Raw genomic sequence first — 18,351 nt, 5'->3', positions numbered from 1 at the left:
ACATTTTACTATAAAAGAAGCAAAATCCACTTTGTCTGCACCCTTCACATGTTTTAAAAAGACGGTTTTGAATTTTATATATAAATATAAGAATTTTTTTTATTAATACTACACACATTCTGTTTCTTACTAACACCTAGGAACAATTTAGAGCACCCAATCGACATTCTGCATATTTTCAGAGGTTGGGAAAAAAAACAGAGTACCTGAACAGATCCCATTAAGACTGTTAAATCCTTACAGGCAGGTATCAAGCCCAGGACTTGATTTCTGCGGCACCCACTAGTTGCACCACCATGCTTTTTCATTAATATGGGAAAATAACCTTGCTAACCACCCTTTCACAATTTCAAATACAATTAACCTGTAATTTATCAATTTTACATCTAAAATTGTCTCTAAGTGCAAAAAATGTCTATTGCAATACTGTATTGTATTATTTAAGGCAGTGGTAGCTCAGCGACTAAGGTACTGGCCTGTAATCTAAAGGTTGCTGCTTTAAACCCCACTACCACCAAGTTGCCTCTGTTAGGGCCCTAATAAATGTCCATCAACTGACTGCATTGTATTGTCACGAAAGGTCTTCTAAATGGCAAAAATGTAAATAAACTGGCCAGAATTCATTGCAAAACACCAGTGTCTTTAAGTGGTTAAGGAGGTACTGGACTACGTATCAGATGGTCAAGTTCCACTATTTAGTTACCACTGTGGTGGCCCTGAGCAAGGCCCTTAACCCTCAAATACTCGCACTGTATTCAGTCACAACTATAAATCGCTGAGGGGAAAGCGTCTTCTAAATGCCATGAATGTAAATATATTGTAATCCACTAGAGGGAGCACATGCATGTAAAAAGAATTCTGTTTCTGTATGATGTAAGTTGTAGGTAGTTGGTGTTTCACATGTGCTTTAAAAACGTACATAAAATCTTGGACGGACATTAAGGTAAATGTAGTCACCACTTATCGTACTTAGTTAATTATCGTACTAAACTAATTAGAGTTGGGTATCAGTGAGCGGCTCGCGAGGCAGTTACCTCTCTGACCGCTCGTGCTCGTTCCTCCTTCACTACACGTCACGCGCCTCCGCCGTGTATATAAGTGCGAGAGAAAGCTGAAGTAGCACCACTGAGTCCCAACCACCGAGGAGAGCAACAGAGGAGCAGCAGGAGGACCGCTGAGAAATATCGGGGTACATTATTCAAAATAAACAGCACTGTCTGAATGGAATAATGTCAACGAGCGTGCGAGAAAATTAAACTCTTCATTTTAATTAGTACGCATTCTTCAGGTAGTACTTTATGGAATTATATTGGGATGCGTTTTGGGAGACTCACTGGCCAGTCAGTTCACAGGATGAAGTCTCATGGAAAATCTCAACACCAACCGACTGAAAGACATTTGGAGTTTGCTTCCATATGTTTTTCTATGAATTTTCTAGTTTTGTCATAGTTTATTTTTCTGAAACTAAATAGGTTTTAAGTTACATTGGACATTTTAAAGACACAAAATCATGCATCTGGGCAAAGCACTTTTATTCTTCCTTCTGTTAAATAGTGTAACCACTATCTTCTCCCTGTCCACCTGCACCACCGTGGACATTGACAACATAAAGAAGAAGCGAGTGGAGGCTATTCGGGGTCAGATCTTGAGCAAACTGCGCCTCACCAGTCCTCCTCAGGCTCTGGACCAAACTCAGGTACCCTATCAGGTGCTGGCTCTCTACAACAGTACCAAGGAGCTGATAGAGGAGCTGGGCAGGGAGAGACAGCAAAGCTGTGGTCAAGACAATACAGAGACCGAGTACTATGCCAAGGAGATCCACAAGTTCAACATGATCCAAGGGACACCTGAAAACAGTAAGTACCCCAAATATGGGCTATTTGCAATAAACCTTCATATATGACAGGTCAGTACTGCTATACTGTGACCTAATGCAGAAAGCCAGTGGTGTAGTTATAAGACCAAGAATCTAAACAACCAAAACAAAATCTGCAGCAACCAAGACTAGGCCAGACCAAGACTTATTACCATACAAGACCAGAACCAAACCAATACTTGACCAAGACCTTATTACCCAAGACAAAATTTTAAGACTTATACCAACTAAGACCAAGGCAAGTCTACAAGCCATACCTGCCAGACCAAGACTAAAAACAATAGAAACTTAGACCAAGACCAAGTCTACAAGCCATACCTGCCAGACCAAGACTAAAAACAATAGAAACTTAGACCAAGACCAAGTTGACACCATGACACAAGACAGCCCATGTAGGACAATGACTTATATCACATACCAACTTAAACCAAAACTGACACCACCTAAGACCAGGACAAGATCAAAACCCACAGCATCTATGAACAAGACAAGATCTGTACATATAAATGTCAAAACCAAGATACGTTTAAGACTCAGGTGTCTGGGTTTAAGATTAAGACCAAGACCATTCATGCTAGCTTTGTATAAATGAATAGTCTATTACTAAAGAATATTTATACCATCATAATTGAAAATGTTAACTACACATTTTAAACACTTGATAGATAATATGTATGCTGAACTAACATAAAAAAACAAACAAAAACTATATTTTAAAGAATTTTTATACTGTTTATTTAGGTGTGTAATGTACTGCAGTTTTTGCTAAACTATAACCATGATTTAGCTATAAAGCTAAAGAGTCCACTAATTTATAGATTTGAATAAATATTGGAAGAAAAAAAGTTCAGGACTCACTGTCAGGAATCAGGCAACATTAGCAAAGACTGGAGGTGAAACCATTGACTACAGTCCTGAGAGAAAATGCAGATAGAGAGAAACACAAAAATGAACTATTAACACACAGATCCATTGAGGAACCAGACTGTAGGTTTGTTTGATGGGTAAAAATCAACAAACACTTTCTCAAATAAGCTGTTTTAAAAAGTGAAGGGCTTTAGTAAAATGTCACACAATAACCTGGTTTGTTTCCCCGAGGAACCCACAGAAAACTGGTTTGTTCCCCATTTTTGCAAGTGCTACTAATTGAGTAGCTATTTCCCATAATACATGTTTGGTTCTCTATAATACCATTGAAAAAAGCTTTACCAACAGAAACAACATGTTTCCTCTATGTCTAAGTTTTAAATGACTTGTTGACACTTTTTAGAATGTAGCTAGATTATTAAATATATCCTATTAATTAGATATGAATGTTTGATGACACCAGCAACATTGTATTTTACACAAATACAAAAATATTTATTCCAACAAAATTGGCAGCTACACTTCTAAAATGCAAGTTTTTTTTAGACGTTGGCATTGAATAACCACATTTGGTTTTCTAGAGAGCTTTTAATTAATGTTTTTAGCCAGTTCAGTTTTAATTAATGTTTTTAGCCAGTTCAGTTTTAATTAATGTTTTTAGCCAGTTCAGTTTTAATTAATGTTTTTAGCCAGTTCATTAGTGCCATAAAACATCATTTCTTACCAGAATTACTTGGTCCAAGGAAATGCTTGTGTAGTTCTTTATGGCTTCTAAAACAGTTAGATAACCATATTCTTCACACAAGAAACGTTTGTAATGCCTATCTATTTAAGAATGTATACTCCAAGTAAATGTGTCTTAAATAAACCTTTAGAGCAAAACTTTAGAAGACAACACTTGACCAAGACCATATTATCCAAGACAAGGTTTAAGAACTATACCAACTAAGACCAAGGCAAGTCTACAAGCCATACCTGCCAAGACCAGACCAAGACCAAAAATAACTGAAATTAGACAAGACCAAGATCCACACTAAGTGAGACCATGGCACAAGTCCAGGACCTACATCACAAAACTATAGAACACTTATAGCTGTGCATTTATGTTAGGCAATATAAAGAAAAATAATATTATTCTAGCTCTTTATTTTAGATTGTTGCTAGAACATTAGATCAATATTCCTCCATTACTAAACAAAAATTATACATCTGCAAACTTGTGTCAACAGTTTGAGGAAGGCCCTTTCTTGTTTCAACATCACAAATCAAGGTCCATAAAGACATGCTTTTATGAGTTTGGTGGCCTGCACAAAGCTCTGACTTCAACCCTATTAGATACCTTTGGGATGAATCCATTTGTCAATTGCAAACCAGCTGTTTCTTGTATTATATAAGTCCCCAACATCAAAAATGCCTGTGTGACTAAACAGATGCAAATTCCCACATTTACATTCTAAACTTTTGTAAAAAGACTGTTATAGCAGCAAAGGGGATTCAACTTTATATTAACCTTTATGGTTATGGAATAGTATGTTTAACAAGCTCATGGTCAGGTGTTTACATACTTTTAGCCATACAGTGTAAATGTTATTTCACATCTTTAGTAGACCAAACTAGGTCACAGGCATCCATCTCTGCACCTGGAGTACACATGTACCACACATCATATTGTCTAAACAATCCCAGGTGACTCACTTTTTGTTAATTATCCCTTAGCTGAAGCAGGTGTACTACAGAAGGGAGAACAAGTGTGAGACAGTGGTCTTTCAAAACCATGATTGGAAAGCATTGTAATAGCCTAAAGAGACTTGATTGTAATAGCCAGAAGTTCAAGATGTTCTTACTGGAATAAACTATGGAAAATCTGTTAATGTTGCAACATTGTTACTGAGCATTTGCACAGTAGATTAGATTCGTAATTTTCCACAGTATAAGGTAAAGTCATTTAGAGTGTGCTGGTGAAGCATTGAGAACGGTGTCCAAATCAGACTAAGCCTGACACCACAAATCTTTACATCTGGATCTTTTCAAATGGCAAAGCAAAATAGAAGGAGGATGGGGGGGGGTATGTATCCTCTTCCTTAAAATAGCCACATATCCTGCAAGTTTAAAAGCTGGTGGTGGAGAAAAATAGATTCTTAGATCCCTCTCAATATTATATTTAACAGGTTTTACATTAATGCACTAATCTTCATTATTGGATTAACCTGACATTTACTAGTAAATACAACTTTAAACGGTTACTTTATATATTATTTACATTTACACACTCTTTACACACTTGAACAGAATAAAATGGGTAAAAAATGAAAATGAATGAGCAATAAGAGTAGCAATAAATGTACTAATTAGCAGTATGTTTTTAATACTGTAGTATGTGATTTAGGGCACAGCACACACATCTGCTAATCATACCCATGCATTACAGAAATGTTATAGGAAACCATTTTTAATTAAAAAATCTGTAATACATATTTGATAACAGGTCTTAACCAATAGGAAATTGAAGCCAAGCTAGCTTGCACATTTAAATCAAAAGCAACAAAGGTTCACCAGTAGGTGAACCATTAAGTAATCAGATTCTTATCTGATCAATAACAAATGCATTTCATCCAGTATGTTTATATTCGATAGACAGCCAGTTTATTTAAGTACAAATGTATTATTCACCCTACTGTGAATTATATGATATAAATTAAATGTAGCAACAGTTTGGGGAACACCCTTCCTTTTTCAACATGACTGTACACTAAGTGAGTGTGACAAGTTTGGTGTGGAACACCTTTGGGATGAATTGAAACCTTATCCAAAATCAGGGCCTGACCTAATGCTTTTTTTACTAAATTGATTCAAATCCCCTTAGACATAAAATCTTATAAAAATTTTATGTCTCAGGTGCCTGTATAATATGGGCTATAGAGAGTATCAGTAGGCTTATTGTTGTGATTGGGCATGAAAAGGGTCTAGGATTGAAGGACCTTTTTGTTGATTGTACACTGCTAAATGGAGCAGAAGATATACATAATTTGGACTAAAGACCTGGCATGGTTTGCCACTTGGAGTGCTAACAGGTTCTTAGTTACCCTCCTGTTTTTGGGAAGCAAAGATGAAGTGATTAGCAGACTGAACTCTGTGAACTGAACTTTGTATTGTCTGTTTCATTGGCCATTCATTCCACTGGAACCATTTTACCCAAACTCTTCTACTGTTAATTGAACAATTTGTATGTAACCCCCCTCCCTTTGACTCTGCTGGCACCATAACTATCATTCATCTAGATAATTGCCTTTTTTATTGTTTTGCTGCTTTATGGAGGCCTTTTTAAGTTTTACACAAACGTTTATTGTGATGCTTTGAAAAGAGCTTTGGCTTTCTCTTGTCAGCTAGATCCTCTTTTGATTTAGAAAACATGTTTAAGGACCACCAGTAATCCCATCTATGGCTTAATTCTAAGTTCTGCAGTGAACTTTCATGATATCACTTTTTAGGATGGGGAAAGAACTGGAAGCATGCCTGCTTTAGAGATGGAAGCGAGTGCATCATGTAACCTAACTTTTCAAAATTAACAGGTGTTTTGTGCTAGGGAGACGCTGAACAGATCGTCCTCTGGCTCACAAATAGACTCCTGTGCCAAATGTAGATTTCAGGCCAACTAAAGTGCTTCTGACACTCCAAATATACACTCCCTCCACTACTTTAGCTGCCACAGCCTGTGTTTGTGTTGCCATTTTAAGAAAGCCATCAGTGATACTTCAGTTACTAGCATACGGCCTTTTTACCTGTGGGGTTCTAAGATATGCAATGAGCACATGAGGCACCAGAGAAAAAAATATACTGGCATTAGTAATGGCTGCCTGGGCTGAATAAGTGCTTTTATTTCCATTGTGTAATTTGAACATAAAGGGGGTCTGTTTCACTGTCAGAGAATGTGGTTGAAGTCAGCATTTGGGTGCAGTAATGTATATACACAACAATCCATTTAGATTAGCTAAACTAATGACTTTTACATGCATTGCATTTGGACTGGATCCTTCTTTATATTATGGGGATTTAAATAGACATTACTTTAAGTAGATAGATTTGTTAAAATAGAATTAATAGCATTATGGCCATTTCTAAATCATTTAGGGCCCAAAGTGACATTCAGCTTGGGGTCACTGACCCAGAAACTAGCTAGAAAGCTGGAATAAGATACCATTAACTTAGTCTATACCAGTCCTGGGCAATGTATGGCCAACCGGCCTGCATGAGGTCAGTGGCAATTAAAAATCCGACGTAAATAAATGTACATCACACATGCCATATATAACAGGTTTGTTTTTATTTTGACGGGAACGCTATTTCTTTACATTTCCGTAAGTTTCGATTTACGTGTGTGCGAGTGTATCCAGCTTCATCGTAATGTGTCGGCGAACAGAACTGAGTGTGATTGATAGAGATGGTCGAGTTTTTAACAAGACATGGAAGTCAGATGTAAAGCTGTGCAAGGATCACAAATTAGGGTTTAAATCGCTGTTACGGTACTAAACAGAGAAATACAAGAACATGCACGATGCGGAGCGTCACACCTGAAGCTTCGCTAACTAAACTGCAAAAGCAACAAGGACTTTTTTTATAAAGTTTAACACATCCAGAACTTTGAAGCAGTCAGGGCCAGCTTTGTGATTTTAAAAAGAATATCCAACAATAATAAAGGCCTGAAAAACAGCAAATGAGGTAATTAGACTCCAATCAAAATAGTGTTTAAAAACCTGCACATTTTGTTCACATTTGTTTTTGAGAAATTAACTGATTAAATAGTGAAACAATGTTGATGTTTTTACTCTGCCTACTTTTCATTTTCTGATTGTAAACAGTAACAGATTATCAGAACTGTATAATTTACTGCTTTTTATAAAGAGATAAAATGAATATTGAGCAGAATTAAGAATTAACCTTATTGGTTCGGCCCTCCACAACAGTCCCAGTTTCTTATGTGGCCCCTTGGAAAATTTAATTGCCCACCCCTGGTCTATACTATAATACTATCTGAATGATAAGTAAATGCCAGTAGAAATGTGAAATGTACACACTGCACTGAAATACAGTATATTCACTGTACCAACTCAACTACTGTATGTCCTGATTTGTTGATGTTTAACCAGCTGATATTGTCTGTGGTATAATTAACCCTTATAGATATCTAGCTACTTAATTCCAACCTGGAAACCTTGTAAAATGCTTTTAGTTATTGTAAACCATATTTGTTAGTCATCTGACTTTTTAAAGTTATCATTTTTTTAAATATTATATGTATAATTGTTATAATCTTATGGTTAAGGGTTACTTGCCTAATTACCTGAATCTTGTGTGGAAAACAGACAGCTAAGTTTGTGTACATAGCCTGATTTGTTTCCTCAAGTTGAATGTGTTTTCTTGTATTCATGAAGTTCAGAATGAATACTCATCTTACAAGTAAGACCAAACAAAAATGCTAAATGATGGCTATCTTGCAAAACAACTACAATGGTGGACCATTTCTAACCAAAATCATCCAGCAGGGTCCCCAAAACAGGCCACATTTACAGCCCACTTCAAATCCAATGGTGGCCAACACTGATTTGTCAGGGCAGACTTTTGCACACACAAACAAACACAGAGCAGATAAACTGATTGATTAGCTGGTAACATGCTAAATAATGGCTACAACAAAAGTAAGCTCAAGAATATGTTACACTTCACAGTCAGAATCATGGTGACTGAGTATTATATGAACAGAAGTGAACAGAAGATGATGGGCAGCTAGAGGAGGCAGTAAATAGTATGTGGTATTGGGGAATTAGTGATGGGGCAGGCAGGGAAGTGGAGGATGTGGACTAGAGCTGCAGACAGCACTGCTTCTGATATATGGAATAGTAAGAAGGTGATGTAATTTCCAAGCAAAACAGAGACCAAAATTTCAGGCCAATACTGGAGGGCCAGAGTCCTCCCACTAACTCCACACTAGCACACACACACACAAACACACACACACACGTTTTTCCCCTCCTCTTCATCCCTGATCAAGTGGAAAAAGGCTTACTTACTGCAGCAAGCCTTAGCACATTATCTCATCTAAGCACAGTCAGCCTACAAAACTGTGTGTGTATGTGTGTGTATGTGTGCTGTGATTTATTTAAGGGCACCTGATTTAGTTCAGATACACATACGTACACACCGCTGAAATGCTGCTGCTGCTGCTTACTTGGAGACTTTAAATAGCCCAACAAGTCATTCAGTCAATCGGTCACTTCACGAAGGTCACTAGCAAAAGCCAAGAGAAACTAAAAGGAAATTCCTTTAAAATATTTACCAGATGACACAGATTTAAACTGGGAGTAAAATATGTCGGGCAGAAATTCTACTATGATCAAAGTGTGGACCAGACTGCATAATTCCAGTTAAGTCAAACTATGCTTTTGTGGACCTTGCTATGTACACATGGGTGCAGTCATGTGAAACAGGTATACATGTTAAAAACAGTAGTGTGGCTAATCTTATGACATCTGAAAAATTGCAAGATGTGTGTTGTCTTGCAGGATGATTTATAGATAATATATTTTGATTAGGTCATGGGTGGTACTTGGTGTAACAAGTTTAAGAACCACTGACTTAGATGTTCTTGGCATCTGTTAAAAATGCATTTATGGCGCCCAGGTGGTGCAGTGGGTTATTCCGCTAGCCCACCAGCGCCGAGATTCTGAACTCCTCGGTTCTAAACTCGGCGTTGCCCCCGGTCGGTTGGGCGCCATCGAAGTTGAAGCAAAGGGCGGGATGGCCGGACTATGTGGGTGGGGGTCTTCAAATGTTGTGTAAGGACCCTGATTAGCAGATAGAGAGGCGCCTGTGCAGAGTGCATAGGTGAAAAAGGGTTCTGCACACAGATCGGAGGAGGTGTGAGCAGCAGTATACCCACCTCAACTGCAATCAGGGATGCATAAAATGCATAAATAAAAATAGAAAAATGCATTCATGTGCATTGCTGGTGTGTTTCTGAGTTTATTTTCCCACATCACTGGAAGACTTACAACTTAATCTACTGATGTTATACTACAGCTGAAGGTGGAGGTTCTCATGCACTTATAAGAGACAAGCACATCATGGCAGTCTTGGAATTGTAGTTAAAACTGCAACTGTTTTTTTTCTGTGACTTAAATATTGAAACACGTTTATCTGTTTTAAAAAAATGTAGTTCAAAGTTTATTCGCAGTTTTCTAAAAATGCCTGGTCAAAATGTACAATCAACAACTTATTAGTTGAATTGAGATTGTCTGTGACTAGTTATATTTCTGTGCCCATATAAATAGGTCTACTTCGACTGCACCTAGTTGTCTAGGTAGAAAAGAAAATTAAAATGTTCCCCTTAGTCTGACAGGAAATTTGTCCGGATTGTCAGTTGTAATTCAAGAGCCACTAAAAAACAGGTCTGCCATAAATTGCCCATGGGTTTTCTGGCTACAGCGCAAGAAAGAAGCCCACACTCCTACTTTATATATGTCCATTTCATCAACAAACTTCAGTTCAGCTTTAAGGTGCCAAATTTGCAGTAGGGCCTTCATACCCGACATTCAGGCTGGCAGCAATGTGGCGCGACAAAGCGACCAATTGTCATTCATTTTAATGAATGAATTCTGTCGACAGGCAGTGTGAATGTTGTCCACACCAGTGGTCCCCAACCATTGGGCCGCAGAGTGGTACCGGTCCGTGGGTCATTTATTACCGGGCCGCACAGAAAGAATAAATAATTAGAGATCGCTACAAGAGCAATTACATTTCCAAAACTCTTCGGGTGTTATTGTCTCTTATCACCACTGGGTGTGAGCAGCGTCTCGTTGTAGCATAAAAAGCTCAGGATTCACAATGACTTTCCATTCTATAGTTATTCTATATGAAACCGCCCTAGCCGGTCCCTGAAATTATATCTTATATGAAACCGGTCCGTGGTGCAAAAAAGGTTGGGGACCGCTGCTCTACATGAAGTGGGAGGACACAAAAAAGTTAAACAAAGTTGAACTTTATGCAAATTAGGAGTGAAGCAACATGGTGATTAGTAATAGGAATTGAGCATTGAGCAAAGTGGTACGTGCATTATTTACACCATGTTTTATTTTTGGTTCCTAGTTTATAGTTCCTATTAGAGTTTGGTGTCAAACTTCTGCAAATAGACGGTGATCGCAAAGAACAAACACAGTTTTCTTGCCATGTTGACTGCACAGACAGTGATGTGCTGCACAAGGATGAAATTTATAAACAAGCATCAGTTAAACCATGGCAACCGAACCGCCGCAGGCAATTAATGACGCTTCTGGTGTGAACACAGCACGCTGAATGATTGGTGATTTGGGCGACAATTGCTTGAAAAATTGCTGCTGGTCTGAACACAAGCAAGCTTTGCATCACCATGGTTTGGAGGTTGATGTGTAACCTTAATGTGGACAGTGGTACCTCTGTTCTAACAGCTTTCAATTTCACGTCAGCCGTCTTAGATTACATCTGACCACCTGAACAAATGTTTTCTTTTTTTTGGGGGACAAAGTAGTGTTTCAATTTATAAATCCCAGATTGAAATTGCAGTTGTGAGAATCAGTAAAATCCCATTGCTATACAGGGTATGTTATACAGTGTGATATACAGTGGGAGTAAACGTTTCTATTTAACTATATTTACATTTACATCATAAACTCTATAAATAGTTTGTAAAATGTAATGACACTAATAGTGTGCAAATTTTTTATGTATTTAGGACATCTGGATTGGGACACAGTAAGCAGCTTGTACACTGCTGGCTTTCGTGTAAAGTGGATATGAGAACCAAAACATCTGTTTTAAAAACAGCTGTTTTAATTAGTATCTAACCCCACATAAAACAGTTTATACTTTGGCATTTATTTATTAGGATTTTAACGTCATGTTTTACACACTTTGGTTACATTCATGACAGAAACGGTAGTTACTCATTACACAAGATTAATCAGTTCACAAGTTCTGTGTCAAACACAGTCATGGACAATTTTGTATCTCCAATTCACCTCACTTGCATGTCTTTGGATTGTGGGAGGAAACCCATGCAGACACAGAAAGGACCTGGATCGCCCCGCCTGGCAATCGAACCCAGGACCTTCTTGCTGTGAGGCAACAGTGCTACCCACTGAACCACCGTGCTGCCCTTCTTTGGCATTTGACATTATTTTAGTCTCAGATTAATGTCATGTTAAAAGAAAACAGATTTTCAGTTCTATGATTGATTTCCTCTCTCTGAGGATTGAAGGAAGCTCAATACAAACATGAATAGTAGCATAATTGCCATGCATCAGTGTATATGATCTGTCAGTGTATCATTTACTCAGAGCAGCACGGTTTTCATTGTAACTAACTTATCTTCCTTATCAGTGTTACAGTAGATCCAAAGCTTACCCAGAAACACTGGATGCAAAAGCAAGAACACACCCTCACACACATCTTATACAAACACTCCTGCATGATCAGTCATTTACACCAAGAGCAATGTAGAGCACTTATTAACCTTTAACATGTCTTTGGTTGTCAGAAGAAAACCCATGATGGTAACTCCTCACAACCACTGAGGATTAAACCCTGGTCTTTAGTGTGGCACCCACACTGCTTGCTGTGCCAGTAGTGCAAGACTGTGCAAAACAAAAAAGAAAAAAAAAAACTTATAAATCTATGTGTTTCAGTTAAAATAAGTATATTTAGAGTTGTTTCTGGCAGCTTAACCTACAGTGTTCCTTTGTTCTATTTCCTGTATTTACCTTCACTCTCAGAAACATCCAGAAACAGTACAATTGCTTTTTCAGAGGGTTCTGTGTGATGTCACTTGTCGGAAAAAGGACCCTGCACAGGGGTGCATTTCAGACACAGGAAAACAGGATGGGGGGTGTTGAGATGGCGCTGTCTGGAACAGGATTGTAATAGGATGCTTAGGGAATGCTGGCAGACAAGTGTGGCTCCTGTCCTTTGTCTGGAATGTGTGTTTTAAGGGATGATTTCACTAAGTACCAAAACAGTGAAACTTCATTTTTTAAACTACATAAAAGATAAAATCGCTTTCATTTTTAAGATAATAAAGATAATGCAGATGGAATGCTTTTATTCATAATGTGCACATATACATGTGTACAGTACAATGACATTCTGTTTTTTCTGCATATCTTGTTTCTTGCATAGCTTGTTTAAAAACTGGAGTCAAAGTGTTGGGTCAGCTACTTTATGGCACCTCTGGAGCCAAGACAGTTAGGGGCCTTGCTCAAGGGCCCAATAGTGACCCGTTCAGGTGGCGCAGCGGTAAAATACGCTAGCACACCAGAGCTGGGATTTTGAATACATCGTATCGAATCTCAGCTCTGCCATCCAGCTATATGAACAACATTTGGCTGTCGTTTATCCAGGTAGGAAGTCGGATAGGGACCTCATAACTGGTGCAATTACGACCTCTGCTGGCTGATTGATGGCGTCTGCACAGAGTAGAGGAATAATGCTGATCAGGGTGTGGCTCTCCGTGCACAAGGCTGATTGGCACGAGAACTCGCCTCGTGCAGGTGAAAAGATGCAGTCGGGTACTGCTCACATGTCGGTGGGTGTATGTCAGTTTGCTCTTCGCATTCAGGGGCGGGGGTTAGCACCAGTAGAGAGGAAGCATAACGCAATCAGGAAAAATTGACGCGCTAAAAAAGATGGGGAGAAAAGGGGAGAAAAATGCATAAAAAAGAGCCCAATAGTGGCTGCATGGCAGAGCTGGGAATCAAATCCACAATCTTCCAATTGATAGGCCAAAGCCAAAACCAGCTAGGTTACCACTGATCCTCATAGTACTTGCAGAAAGGCGAATGCAAACTAGACCTAATAAAGTAAAATTTTACTTATTGTACTTGTAATTAAATTTATTTACAGTAAACTGATGGCAAAACGAGTTTATTTAGTAATAATTTTTTTTATGTTTGTGAACTTGCAAGCAGGTAAAATAGGTAATGTTGGCACTTTGCATTATCAGGGGCTGTATACACCGATCAGGCATAACATTATGACCACCTCCTTGTTTCTACACTCACTGTCCATTTTATCAGCTCCACTTACCATATTGAAGCACTTTGTAGTTCTACAATTACTGACTGCAGTCCATCTCTTTCTCTACATACCTTTTAGCCTGCTTTCAACCTGATCTTCAGTGGTCAGGACCCCCACAGGACCACCACAGAGCAGGTATTATTTGGGTGGTGGATAATTCTCAGCACTGCAGTGACACTAACATGGTGGTTGTGTGTTAGTGTGTGTTGTGCTGGTATGGGTGGATAAGACACAGCAATGCTGATGGAGTTTTTAAACACCTCTCTGTCACTGCTGGACTGAGAATAGTTTTTTAGCCAACAACGCCCCGTGGGCAGCGTCCTGTGACCACTGATGAAGGTCTAGAAGATGACCAACTCAAAGAGCAGCAATAGATGAGCGATCGTCTCTGACTTTACATATATAAGGTGGACCAACTAGTTAGGAGTGTCTAATAGAACTCCAGCAGCGCTGCTGTGTCTGATCCACTCATACCAGCACAACACACACTAACACACCACCACCATGTCAGTGTCACTGCAGTGCTGAGAATAATCCACCACCTAAATAATATCTACTCTGTGGTGGTCCTGTGGGGGTCCTGACCACTAAAGAACAAGATGAAAGCAGGCTAAAAAGTATGTAGAAAAATAGATAGACTACACTCAGTAATTGTAGAACTACAAAGTGCTTCTATATGGTAAGTGGAGCTGATAAAATGGACAGTGAGTGTAGAAACAAGGAGGTGGTTTTAATGTTATGGGTGATCGGTGTATGCTGCCACAGACAATAAGCTGCAACACTATACTCTGTGTTGGATCTCAAAAACCACCCACCGAAGGTACTTTTAAATAATTGGACAGCACACTGCATATAACATTTACTAACCACTATGGTACAGAAGTGTTGGCTGTATAGAACTTTTAATAAATTTTGCTTTGCACGGGCTGCAGGTTGTGAACCACTACTTGAGCCAGCCAGGTAACGTTATCAGTATCCTAATCAATACTTCTGACAGTAACCTTGATCTATGAAAGACTGTGTTGTGCTCTTGCACTCTGCCTGGCACTCTCTCCATTGTTTATTTCCTATTCACACCCAGTTTGTGTGGGATAGACTTTGGAAACACTGCAACCCTGGTTGGATAAATACAACAAATACAAAACTGCAGCCGATGTAGGAATTACAGTGCCACCTTCTTATTTAATTATTATTATAAATTAGAATTTTGCATTTTATTATTAATACCAACAATCCTTTCTTCCCAGCAATGGAACAAATTATCTACTGACTGAAACCCTGGCAAAACAGCTCATAATGTGAAATCCACCTTGAACCGTTGCAATTGGAAAAAATGAGGTCATCCAACAGGAAACTAAAGACTTGATTAGAAATTCAAATCTGCTCTCACACTGAGATATTCTACCTTGGACAGGAGGACAACAGCAGAAGCAGCAAACTTTAGTGCAAGTAACTTTGTAGTTTTTCAGGCTTGTGGCAAGTTCTAATCTGTAATTGATTGTTTTAAAAATGCAGCTTGAATAAAGGCACATGGAAAAAGTGAACAGGAGCCAAATCTGTAAACTTGTATAAAAGATTAAAATGAAACAAAGCTTGATAAAGTTTGTAGGTGACGCATAGCTGACATTTTGGCATGCAATACTGAATATGCTGTGCTGCACAAACATATCTAAATACGTTTAGGGAAGGTCATTTCCTGTTCCACCATGCCTGGGTCCAGTGCACAATACAAGCTCTATAAAGACATGAAGAAAAGCTTACAAGCTTTAGTTAGTTATTTAGTTGGTTTATTGTCACTTCCATCATACACCTTCAGCATATACAGAAGCGAGATACTGTTTCTCCACAGATTATAATGCTCAATCAACAAGCAGTCACACTGTGTAACAGTCACTCATAAGAAAGCAAACAGAATACTAGAGACTTTTAACACATCTAAAAACATAGTAACAAATCAAAGAGCCGCATAGGTATACGAATATTTTTATGATTATATTTGCATAGGCAGCATGACATATGCATCTTATCACCTACACTTTGACCAGTGCAGTGCAGCTCAGCGTTGTGTACGGAGAGACACACCCTGAGAGCACTCTTTTCTCATCTCTGTGCAGGCGCCATCAATCAGCCAGCAGAGGTCGTAATTACACCAGTCATGAGAGAGAGACCCCATCCGGCTTAGTCCCGCCCGTATCTGAACAACAGGCCAATCGTTGTTTATGTGGCCGTTCAGCCTTAGCCGGCAGGCAGAGCTGAGATTCGATACAATGTATTCGAGATCCCAGCTCTGGTTCCAGCGTGTGTTTTTTTTTTAACCGTTGCGCCATCCAAGTGCTGGATCAAAAAAAGCTGTAATATCCCTGAGTGCAGTATTTAGCATAAAGTTGTAAAGTGCAAATGCAGTCAGTTCCATCTCATTCAATACATGGCGGGAGGAATGGGGGGGCAGCTTGTGGAAGAGTTCATTGTCCTGATGGCCTGAGGAAAGAAACTGTTGCACAGTCTGGAGGATCTGGCCCGGATGCTCTGCAGCCTGCTACCTGAGGGCAGAAGCACAAAGAGGTGGTGGGACGGGTGAGGATACTCCAGTGGCCTGCACAGAGAACCCACTGAACAGCTTTGAAATGAACTGGAACATTAATTGAGGCTTTCTTGACCAGCATCAGTATCCAGCCATACAAATGCTCTTTTGACTGAATGGGCACAAATTCCCACAGACAGACTTCAAAGGGCAGTTGTAGCTTAGCGGGTAAGGTACTGGACTAGTAATCGAAATGTCGCTGGTTCAAGCCCCACCACTGCCAGGTTGTCACTGTTGGGCCCTTGAGCAAGGCCCTTAACCCTCAATTGCTGAGCCAGTATACTGTCACAGTACTGTAAGTCGCTTTGGATAAAAGCGTCTGCTAAATGCTAAAAATTTATGTAAATGAATGTAAGTCTTGTGGGAGGCTTTCTCAGAAGAGTGGCTGCTGTAAGTGCAGGAAGACAGATGACAGAGGTCTTCCTAATTTAATACCATTTGTTTTTTAAATGTGGTGTCTAAAAAGCTTATGGTCAGGTATCCAAATACATTTGTTCATATCGTGAAGACCTGTCTGTAAAGAAGTGTTTTCATTTATAATGTAATCTGTGTGCTTGTTTTGGTCAAAGCTAAGCACTCAGACAATTATTGTAAAAGCAGATCGATTCACATTAGTGTCCAGAAAATGGATGGCCACTTTAAAAAGACATATACTCAACCGAAGCACTTCTTTAAGATGAATATAAAAGTGTTTTTTTTCATCAGTTAAAGCTTTTTGCAAAGGAAGATCATTAATTTTTCAGTCACAAACATTTTGGAGGCTGACAATAAAATGTATTAGAAAAAAAATGTCTGAATGGCTTTGTGGCTGCCCTAAAGTCAGTATCTGAGAAAAATATCTATTTTTTACCCAATCTATTACATTTACATTTACAGCATTTAGCAAATAATCTCATACTGAGTGACTTACACCGATAATCCATAACATTAAAACCACCTCCTTGTTTCTACACACATTGTCCATTTAATCAGCTCCACTTAAAGCAATTACTGACTGTAGTCCATCTGTTTCTCTGCATGCTTTGTTATCTTCCTTTCATGCTGTTCTTCAATGGTCAGGACTCTCCCAGGATCACTACAGAGCAGGTATTATTTGGGTGGTGGGTCATTCTCAGCACTGCAGTGACACTGACATAGTGGTGGTGTGTTAGTGTGTGTTGTGCTGGTTTGAGTGGTTCAGACACAGCAGCGCTGCTGAAGTTTTTAAACACCTCACTGTCACTGCTGGACTGAGAATAGTCCACCAACCAAAAACACTGATTAAGGTCTAGAAGATGACCAACTCAAACAGCAGCAATCGTCTCTGACTTTACGTCTACAAGGTGACCCATTAGGTAGGAGTGTCTAATAGAGTGGACAGTGAGTGGACACAGTATTTAAAAACTCCAGCAGCACTGCTGTGTCTGATCCACTCATACCAGCACAACACACACTAATACACCACCACCATGTCAGTGTCACTGCAGTGCTGAGAATGATCCACCACCCAAATAATACCTGCTCTGTAGTGGTCCTGTGGGGGTCCAGGCTAAAAAGATATGTAGAGAAACAGATGGACTACAGTAAGTAATTGTAGAACTACAAAGTGCTCCTATATGGTAAGTGGTTGTAGAAACAAGGAGGTGGTTCTAATGTATTGGCTGATCAGTGTATAGAAGTGCATCTCTGGGTAAACATTTTCTTATTGTAGTACTAATCTACTTACCTGTCAGTTATATCAATTGAATTAATGCTTGTGTTTGGAGGAAACTCTAAACGATGAGACTGAATTAGTTCAATCTTAGAGTATCAAAGCAATATTGAGTTTAATACTGCTTTCATACTAGAGAGCAACAGGTGACCAGTTTATTTTTGTGTAGTAATACTGAGACAGAACACATTTCAATTTTCTCAATTTTATGCAAATTAAGTATGATATGGTTTAGCA

At 39.0% G+C, this 18,351-nt stretch overlaps 1 protein-coding gene across 2 annotated transcripts in view; it reads left to right on the top strand.

Annotated features, from left to right (window-relative positions):
* Positions 1-1,151: 1,151 nt before the first annotated feature.
* Positions 1,152-18,351, top strand: part of tgfb3 (transforming growth factor, beta 3) — a 41,595-nt gene continuing 24,395 nt past the window's right edge. For both annotated transcript variants that reach the window (XM_063006961.1, XM_063006962.1), the window contains exon 1: positions 1,152-1,856. In XM_063006961.1, the coding sequence (XP_062863031.1) occupies positions 1,511-1,856 (346 nt within the window). In that variant the 5' untranslated portion in view covers positions 1,152-1,510. The remainder of the gene's footprint in view (positions 1,857-18,351) is intronic.

Source organism: Trichomycterus rosablanca, chromosome 13 (genome assembly GCF_030014385.1).
Source record: "Trichomycterus rosablanca isolate fTriRos1 chromosome 13, fTriRos1.hap1, whole genome shotgun sequence".
NCBI classification, from domain to species: domain Eukaryota; kingdom Metazoa; phylum Chordata; class Actinopteri; order Siluriformes; family Trichomycteridae; genus Trichomycterus; species Trichomycterus rosablanca.
The sequence above is the reverse complement of the archived record's forward strand: the minus strand, read 5'-3'. Positions and strand labels throughout refer to the sequence as shown.